At 45.4% G+C, this 10,292-nt stretch overlaps 1 protein-coding gene across 1 annotated transcript in view; it reads right to left on the bottom strand.

Moving 5' to 3' along the window:
• The window catches only part of FABP6 (fatty acid binding protein 6), a 16,079-nt gene extending 7,877 nt beyond the window's left edge, over positions 1-8,202 (bottom strand). Inside the window, 1 exon segment of the mRNA XM_024115825.1 lies at positions 8,147-8,202. Within this exon segment, the coding sequence (XP_023971593.1) occupies positions 8,147-8,202 (56 nt within the window).
• Between the last annotated feature and the right edge of the window lie 2,090 nt (positions 8,203-10,292).

Here is a 10,292-nt window from a genome sequence, read left to right as displayed (position 1 = left end):
GGAGCACAGGCTCCAGACACGCAGGCTCAGTAGTTGTGGCCCACGGGCCTAGTTGCTCCGCGGCATGTGGGATCCTCCCAGACCAGGGCTCGAACCCGTGTCCCCTGCATTAGCAGGCAGATTCCCAACCACTGTGCCACCAGGGAAGCCCCGTCACTCTTATTATTATTAATTAAGGAAAGTTTTGCATCTGTCTCCTTTTCCAGAGTGGGCTCTCCAAGAATCCCCATCATTTCTATCCAAAGCAGAATTCACCACAGTTGCTAACCCCCCAGACCTGGGACTGAGTGGTTTCTGAACTGATGAAACCAGCTTTGCCACGTTTTGCCAGTCTGCAATCGCCAATCTTAGAATTCCTCACCCCAGCCAGGTGTCTCACTTTAAAAAAACAAAAAAACCACACACCCACACTCCCCTCACCCACACCTCATTGTGGACTTTCTGATGCTGAATTATATATATTAAAATTTCATAATTCAGAGCAAGTGACAGTTCTGGCAGAGATGGCCCTTGATAACAGTCGGTAGCTATCCTTCTAGACTTTTAAATGCACACCTATACTTTCCTCTATAAATAAGATTATATTCTGTCATTTCTTTTTTATGTAATGATGTAAGTACATGTGTATATCATTACATAAAGGTATATCGTACATATTCTGTGGTATGTATGTTTCATAATTTATGTAACTATTGCTGGGTCTTTAGGTTGTTCCCGGTCTTTTTCTATTATAAATAACTCTGAGGTAAACATTCTCATTCACACCTCTTGGTGTACATGTCAGATTATTTACTGAGATTATTTGCTAAGGATAAATTCCTAGACATACAATTCCTGTAACCAAAGGGGTTTTGTATCTAAAGTTATATATAAACTTATAAGTTATGTCTATACCCTAATGCCTTTCTCAGAGGCTAGAACAGTTTACACTCCCACCTGGAGCGTATGAGAATTTCCCCTCATTGATAATAATGATGAAATAACAATGACAATAATAGCTAACACTTATTGAATATTTATCATGCATTGGGCATAATGCTGAGTGCTCTATATGAATTATATCATTTAATCTTCCAAACAACCCTATGAAGTAGGGTGCCATTATTGTCCCCATTTTGCCAAGGACGAAACTTGAGGTTCAGAGAAGTTAAGTAACTTGCTCAAAGTCACAGTGCCCCTGTGTATAGTTCATATTTACTACCAAGGCAACTTTCATCATCATTTAAACAGATTTCCAAAAGTCCTCCATAATCCCATTACCCTAACACTATAACTATTTTTACTTTTTTTATTGTTTTCCTGCCTCTTTCATTCATCTCTCTCCTCTCTCATCCTTGCTTTCTTTCCCACGACTCTAATTATAGCAGGTATATAATAGCCATAGTCACTATATAATGCAATATTCCATTCTCTTTTTCTTTGCTCAGTATTAGTTTGTAAACACAGTCCCATGTTTCTATTAAGCTGCCATGTTTATTGTTAGAAATGGCTGCATAATGTTTGCTGTTGCACTTTTAGGGGGAGCCCAGGTTACCCCATTAAATGAGAGGCCACAGTGAGCTTCTTTATATGTAGAGAATTTTTTTAAAGTATTTCCGGGCTTCCCTGGTGGCGCAGTGGTTGAGAGCCCGCCTGCCGATGCAGGGGACACGGGTTCATGCCCCGGTCCAGGAATATCCCACATGCCGCGGAGCAACTAGGCCTGTGAGCCACAACTACTGAGCCTGCGCGTCTGGAGGTTGTGCTCCACGACCGGAGAGGCCACAACAGTGAGAGGCCCGCGTACCACAAAAAAAAAGTATTTCCTTGAGCTAACGGCCCCAGGATGGTATTACAAAGTTATGGGGTCTGGAACATTCTTACAGCTCTTAATATGTTTTGCCATCTTGAGACTGAATTGGTTTAGCCCCAGATTGCCTGGGTGCTGAAGTTCTTGGAACTCAGAATTTAGAACATCTTTAGTTCTTTTCCCCAAAACATCCCGCTTCCCAACATCATGAATTGTGCTGCCTTGAGTTTCTCTTTCTTTCCTCTTTAAACAATCTTTATGGAGGAAAGGGTTTTTAATTTTCTGTTTATAAAAGCAATAGATGTTCATAGTAGATACTTTGGGAAGAACAAAGCACAAATAAACTAAAAGCTATCTATAATCCCACCATGGGGTCTTGTTTTTCAGTTGTAAAATTAATACATACTCAGTGTTTAAGAAGACAAAAGCTCAAAGCTGGGTAAAGTAAAGGTGAAAGCCCCACACCCCTACATCTCCTTTTCCAGAGCAGTTGCGCTTTAATTCAGTATATAACCTTCTGGACATTTCCCACATGCACACAAACTTATTTGTGCTTATCCTTTTTTTTTTTTTTCCTGTTCTTTTTAACAAAAATGAAATCCAAAGACACTGTTTTATCTTGCTTTTTTCCCCACTTAGCAGTATATCATAGACATTAATAGATCTTATTTCTTCATGGAAACTGAAAACTATCCCATTAATTCTTTTTCTTTTGTAATTAATTAATTGATTTATTTATCTTTGGCTGTGTTGGGTCTTCATTGCTGCGTGCAGGCTTTCTCTAGTTGCGGTGAGTGGGGGCTACTCTTTGTTGCAATGCGCGGACTTCTCATTGCAGTGGCTTCTCTTGTTGCAGAGCACAGGCTCTAGGCATGTGGGCTTCAGTAGTTGCGGCACGTGGGCTCAGTAGTTGTGGCTCACGAGCTCTAGAGCGCAGGCTCATTAGTTGTGGTGCATGGGCTTAGTTGCTCCGCAGCATGTGGGATCTTCCTGGAGCAGGGCTTGAACCCCTGTCCTCTGCATTGGCAGGTGGATTCTTAACCACTGCGCCACCAGGGAAACCCCCCCCATTAATTCTTAAAAAGGACTTTCCAAATGGAGAAATCCACTAATAAAAAACATGTCATACCGGTCTGGGCATGGGGAAACAATAGATCATTTGCCATCTCCCTGTAATTTCACAGAAGTATGGGATGTAGGTTTGATGTAAGATGGTTAAGGAGGCTAGGGAAGGCTAGCCTCCCTAGGGAGGCTAGGGAGGCTTAGGGAAAGGGGTGTAGTCTCCCGAAATCTCCTGGGGTCTCTAGGTTCGGAGGAGGTGTGCCCTTTGCAGAATCTCACCTTTATGCCTTGGCCTGCATAGAATGACTGCTCACTTTTCACCCGTCTTTCCAAATTTGAATTGTCTTTCCAACTCCACCTCCTCCCGGGAGTCTTCTCTGATTACTCCAACCTGTAGATTGTCCTTTACAGGAGTCCTCCAGGTGTATACCAGCTGCTTGTAATTGCTCAGGGGGAAACCTGGGCTTTTGAGTCACAGTATTAGCCCTGAGACTTCAGACACACAATCTTTAGTCATTCAAAAAATACTGAGTACCTACTGTTCACTAGATTGTGGAACTACCAAGTATCTGCCCTCAAATCTTGTGAGAGAACCAGCCTAGTAAACAGGCAGTTGTAACACGGTGTGATAACTGAGATAAAGTCTGTAACATTGGGGTATTGTGGGAAAACAGAGGCATCACCCTGATCTCCTCTTAAGGGTCAGGGAAGGCGGATGTGAGAGAGATTGGCAAATAAGCCAAATCCTTAATTTACTCATTATTAAATGGGGATAAAAATACCTGTCTTCCAGGATTTTAGTGAGATAATCAGTATATAAATAAAGGGCTTAGCATAGGATCTAGTATTTTGTAGGTGCTCATTGAATGATACTGTTATTCCCACTCATTGGCAGTTTGTCCAGCCTATCTGCCTATTGTTTTGAATTATTCATTGTAGCATTAATTTAACGCTTCACAAAGTATGTCTTTTATCTCCCAGTTAGATTTTTTTTTTGGCCTCGCGGCATGTGCCTCTTAGTTGCCCAACCAGGGATTGAACCCATGCTCCCTGCAATGGAAATGCAGAGTCTTAATCACTGGACCACCAGGGAAGTCCCTCCCAATTAGATTATAACCCCTCTAAGGAAAGAGGCTGCATTTCATACTTCCTTATGGCTGTGCACCTAGTACACACTGGGATACCTCTGATTTTGTTTTATTTGTTCAGATCAGTTTGGAATAGGCTGTGAGACAGTTTTTCAAATGTGGTCTTTATCATACACTGCAGAGGGTGCAGGAGGGGAGGGCTTGTGAAAAATGGAAACCTCTGGGCCCTGACCCACAGGAGTTCTGATTTGGTAGGCCTGGTGGGGCCCTGGAATCTGCATCTGACAAGTTCCCTGCTGGTTGTGCTGCAGCTACCCTGAGAAGCTCCAGGCCAGGGGACGTGGGCAGGAGCTGGCAGATGGGCTCTCCAGACCCCCAGTTAAGTCCCTTTCCCATCGACTTCCTTGTGCATGGTCAGAACCTCTTTCTCCTTAGTAGCTCATCCAAAGCCAGCGTCAAGGGCAGGATGGGAGTGGCAGGGGTGTGGGAAAGGACAGCCTTGGCACTGGGACACCTGACTCAGCTGTGCTCCCTTTCACTGGAGTTTATGTGTGAATTTTACCCTCCAACCCTCCTCCCATCCACACCCGTCCACACCCTCTCTCTCTCCCTCTTCAACTGGGGTTCACCTATTTGCTCAGACACTCATTGAGAACCTTCCAAGAGGGGTAAATGAACTCAAACTGCTTCCGTATCACAGTGAGGTTTTAGGGGGCAATTGAACCAATAGAGCAGATATACCCCATGGAGATAAAGAATGGCCCCAAGGCTAATCCCCCTGGGCCACCCCAACTTCCCACCTGGACTCTGGCTCCTGCCTCAAATCAGCCAGCATTATTCTGAGAGTAACTAGTGAAGAAAGTAGAAATGCAGGTGCTTGAGTCTGTGGTTGGAAGAGGAACCCTTGACCTCTCCCTGACCTCCCCACCCCAGGACTTTCTAGAGCCGTGTAGTAAGTGATCCATCAGTGTTATACTGGGTTGGCCAAAAAGTTCGTTGGGTTTTTCCATAACACCTTACGGAAAAACCCAAACAAACTTTTTGGCCAACCCTATAGATTCCTTGATCAAACCCCCCTTCCTCTTCTTTCCTCAACCAAGAATCTGAAATGCTAATTGGGGCTGATCCTGGAATATCAATGGGACCTCTGATGGCCATTTATTCCAGGATGATTTGCCTAGCTGTCCTCTCAAGGGTCAGAGACTAAGAAATTCAACATTCCCTTGGAAAGTCCAGTTGGCACTGTTTATCCACAATTAGAAATTAGAATTAGAATTTTAAAATTGGAAGAGATAGAGACTCAGAGGTCAGGCTGCCTGGGTTTGAATCCTAGCTCTGCTACTTGCTGGCTGTGTATGCAAGGGCAAGTTAACTATCTTCCTGTGTCTCAGTTTTCCCATCTGCAAAATGGAGATAATAATTGCTTCTAACTTAAAGGGTTGTTATGAGTATTAAATGAGTTAACTTTTGTAAAGCACTTTTTTCAGAGCCTGGCCGAGTATATAAGAGCATATTAAGTAAATGTTGCTGGGGCAGGCTGGCTGTGCAGCTTCAGCCCACTGTGTCTGGTCACCAGCTTTGCAGTGACAATTATCTCCATCACTGCAAAGCATCAGATGAGCCCGAGTTCAGTCCTCAGTCTTGTCTTTTCTGTAAGCCCTCACTTCCGTGGTGATGTCATCCAGTCCATGGCTTTAAATATCATCTATATGCTGATGACTCCCAGATATTTTCCCCATCTCAGACCTCCCCTCTGGACTTACTGCCCACCTAACAGCTGCACTTCATATCTTATTCCATCTCAAAGTTTGACAGGTCCAAAACTCCTGTTCTTCCGCCCTCAACAAAGTCAGCTCCTCCCATGGCCTTCTCCATCTCAGATAACGAGGAATCCTAGCAGCCAGTCTCTGCTGTGCATCTGCAGTATGCTAAATGCTTTACTTAAATTATCACCCAATTTTCCCAACCAGTCTATTGGATAGGTCCTGATATTATTCCCACTGTATAAATGAGTAAACGGGCTCAGAAATGTCACAGTTAGTTGACTGAGGAAGCAGTTTAGCTTCAGGTCTTGCACTTATGACCTCTAACTAAATGCAGCAATTGGATTAGGATGCAGCCTCCAGAACCAGCCAGGCTCTTGGAGACCATTATTCCTCCTGAAGTACTTAGCAATTGATCTCAAAGTGCCAGACACTGTGCTAAGTGCTCGACACATGGCATCTCATTTAATCCCTGCAACAAATTTCCAAGAAAGCTGTCATTATCCCTATTTACCGAAAAGAAAGCCTAGGCTCAGAAAGGTTAGGTGACTTGTTCAAGGTCACACAGCTTGTTGATGCAGCTTGGATTTGAACTCAAGTTTTCTCTGACCTAAAGTGGTACTTGCCACCACTGTGGATACCGCTGGTTCTCTGATGAAAAGCAGAATGCCAGTCTCTAATGTCAGAGTTATAACCCACATATTCATTCATTCAAAATACATTTACTGAGCACCTGGCTGTGTTAGGGAAGGCAGATATGCAGCAGAATAGAAAACAGTCCCCACCCCCATTGAATGAATCTCCTACCTCAATGTCCTCTGGCCACCTTGACTTCCCAGGTCCCATCTTTGGACCAAAAAAAAAAGTGTCTTTCCACCTTCCATCTCCAGGACTGCTGGCTACAACCAGAAGAAAAGGCATGGGGTCGGGGGGTACACATCACCACAGATTCATGGTCCGCCCTCAGCCAGGTTCTGAACAGCTCAGTGGTACTCCCCTTCATCAGTGGGTGGTTCTCAATCCCATTCTCCATGCCAACTACCCTTATCAAGTCTTCTACATCACTCTCGCTGCCCGCCTGCCCACCGCAGCCCCAGCCATCGCTTTAATGGCCATATAGCAATCCACTGTATGGATATATCACAACTTCTTCAACCAGTCCCCTGTTATCGGATAGTTAGGTTAGGTAGGGAAAAGTGCACACGTGACTAGGAAACACCACCTTGTGGAGAAAACAAAAACAAAAACATTATTCAGGATCATATATTAACATGAATACAGTTGAACAATGCAAGGGATTAGGGGCACAGACCCTCTGTATAGTTGAAAATCCATGAAAAACTTTTAGTCCCCACCCCGTATCTGTGGTTCCTCTGCATTTGCAGATTCAACCAACTGCAGATTGTGTAGTACCATAGTATTTACTGTTTTTAAAAATCTGCATATAAGTGGCGCCAGGCAGTTCAGTCCCCTGTTGTTCAAGGGTCAACTGTGGTGTTATTTGAGGTGAGTAGGGTGGGGCTGAAGATCTTCTAGAAGTTCATGGATTACAAACCAGCAGAGGACAGTGACCTCAGAGCCAGTGCCCAGAGAGGAGATGGGAAGTCCTGTAGCCACTGGTCTGCAAGGCAGCCTTCGCACTGGGGACAGTCTTTGCCAGACATGGAAAACCCTTATTTCCTGCTTCTGCTCTGTGTGTCTGCCTGCTCCACTCCCAATTGTTGAGCTATTGGAATGTCTGACTGTTGTAGACAAAGCCCTTGGGGTTGCAAGTAAAGAAACCCACTTGACCCAGCGTAGGCCAAAAGGGGAGCTTAGGGAGCTTACTAGGTTACAGCATACATAATTGCTGCTATTTGACCTTTTTGACCTATAAAAACAACAATTTCATATAATTCAACCTAATATTTTAAAGATGCGGGGCAACTCGGAGAACCCAAGGGGAAATAGAGGGCTTCATGAGGAACTAGAGGAATCTCTCTCTCTCTCTCTCTCTCTCTCTCTCTCTCTCTCTCCCTCTCCTCCCCTCCCCCTCTCTTCATCTCCAGCTTCTCTCTTTTTCAGCTTTGATTCTCCACAGACTTCCTTTCTCTGCTGTCCATGTGCTTGCAGACAACAGGGCCTTCAGAACACGCAACGGAAGCTGAGTCAGAAGAGAGATAATCTGATTGGTCTGTCGTGAGTCAAGTGTCCACCTCTGGTCCAATCAGCTGTGGGCAGGGAGGCCGAGCTCTTCATTGCAAGCAATGGAAACTGATTTGAGCAGAAAATAAATTAATTGTGAGGAGATCAATTAGATCACAGAATTTTCAGGCTTGGAAAACAAGTAGGGACGAGAGTGGACAAACAGCTAGAACCATAGCCACAATCACATCACAGAAATGGTTTTGTGATGGTTTTGCCAGCACCGCCAAAAGCTGGACTGGGCAGTTTGTAGCCCTTACCAACGGCGGCACTGCATACTGGCACTGCCACCACCATTCCCCTGGGCACTGGACATGGCCCCCACCACCACCAGAGTGGATTCTCTTGCCCCTGCTTTTTCGCATTGCAAGCTGCAGAGAAGATGTCTTTGCGAGAATGTCTGATGGGTGACGCCCAAGTCACAGGCAGGCACTTCGTTGCCACGTGATGGGGTGATGAGAAGATGAGTATTTGGCCTTCTCAGCCTCATACTGGAAGGTGGGGTCCATGCAGTGAGGAGTTCTCTGAACAGAGACAGGGTGCAGATGCTCTGCCCCACCAATGGGGTCCTGAGGTACCACCTCAGCAATCAGGACCAACTGTTCTGAGTAGAGAGGGACAGTGTTTGAAGAAGGGATTGTGGGATGGCAGATGATGGAAAGGCATCCACGACAGTGACCATCCCCAAAGATCACGTGCTGTGCCCTCCATGAAGCCTTTTTCGCCACGCATCTAGCCCACCCAGGTCTGGCTCTCTCTTGCTTAGAATCTGCATAGGAGGGTGTGGGATTCAATTGTTACCATTGCTTTTCTATCTGAGATGTAAGCAGCTGGAGGGCAGGAAACTGGCCTTATGTTTCTGTGTGACCTGTATGTCAGCTGAGCCAGGGCAGGCCTGTCTTTTTTTTTTTTTTTTTTTTTTTAATATTTATTTATTTGGTTGAACCAGGTCTTAGTTGGGGCAGGTGGGCTCCTTAGTTGCAGCTCGTGGGCTCCTTAGTTGTGGCATGCGAACTCTTAGTTGCAGCATGCATGTGGGATCTAGTTCCCTGACCAGGGATCAAACCCGAGCCCCCTGCATTGGGACCGTGGAGTCCACTGTGCCACCAGCTAAGTCCCGAGGCCTGTCTTAAGGGTCTTTACAGGTACTTGTTGGGTGACTTGGGGCTCTTTCAGATGTAAGTACAGACACTGATTCTTGGTGACAAGCAAAAAAGTGGGAGTGGATTTCTTGGAGGGTATAGGGTAGCTCATAGAAGGGATGGAAAAGCTAAACCACCAGACCTCCAGATAGGCCATAGCACTAGAGAGCAAGAAGGAAGGAAGAGACAGACCCCATGGGGCACCCCATTCAACCACCCTCCATCCTTATAGCCCTGCACCTGAGACTCAAATTTCCAGCTCAACCAATTACTGGCTGTATCACTTGGACACTTTACTTAACCTGTTTGGTATCCCTGGTTGGCAGAATGGGGCTAACAATTAAACTGCCTCCTAGAGACATGGGGGGACTGGATAACTCAGTACATGAAGGTACTTAGGAAGGGGCCCAGCACCTAGCAAATACTTAATAGATGCTAGCTAATACAAAAAAAAGTACCAGAAGACAAAGTTCAATTGGCCTAGCTAGGCTGTATGCAACTCCTGGGGGTGGGCGGAGCCTCTTGATTGACAGTTCCATGAAGACCCATGTGCAGCAGGGGGAGGGGTAGCTCTTCAAGGAACGTGGAAAGAACATGGAAGGGCTCATACAGAGGAAGGGGAAATGCATGCCGGGCAGGCGAGAACCCTAAGTCCTCTCTATAATTTCTCAACACCCCAGAACTGGGCATGCCCACCCCCGTATCTCCTGGTCTGATCCTTGCTGGGGCCATAGCCAGCAAGGAGGAGGAAGCAAGGGAGGTAGATCCAACAACATCCAAACAACCTCACCTCCAAACTTACAACCAAAGCACCCCATGACTCTTAAAAATATTGCTTCAGGCCAAAGTCAAATGCCGAAAGGTCTTCATCCAGTTCCTGTGCAATTATTCATTGCCCCCTCTCCTGCCGCAGGCTAACCGTGATTAATTCCTGTGGCAGCCCTAGGAATCACTCCTAATGAATTTCTAATGAACTCATTTGGTGTTAATGCAGTGTGTAATTCTGCAGGACATTCATTATAATTTAGCCTTTTTAAGTTATTGGGAACTACTATTGCTCTAACCTCACAAGCAGGAGAAAAGTAATTATCCGGAGTAGGCAGTTAAATTATGAAAAGGATTGGACATTCAGAGGAGGCCAGGAAGTGGCCACTCCTATTTTTTTCTCCTTGGGGTGTACTGCTCTACAGAGAGGAATGGGCTGTGTGGGTCCTTGAGCTAAGACACGAGTGCCTTTCCTGACTTTATATTCTGAAATGTCAGA

The sequence above is a fragment of the Physeter macrocephalus genome, chromosome 8 (assembly GCF_002837175.3).
Source record: "Physeter macrocephalus isolate SW-GA chromosome 8, ASM283717v5, whole genome shotgun sequence".
In the NCBI taxonomy this organism is placed as follows: Eukaryota; Metazoa; Chordata; class Mammalia; order Artiodactyla; family Physeteridae; genus Physeter; species Physeter macrocephalus.
The sequence above is the reverse complement of the archived record's forward strand: the minus strand, read 5'-3'. Positions and strand labels throughout refer to the sequence as shown.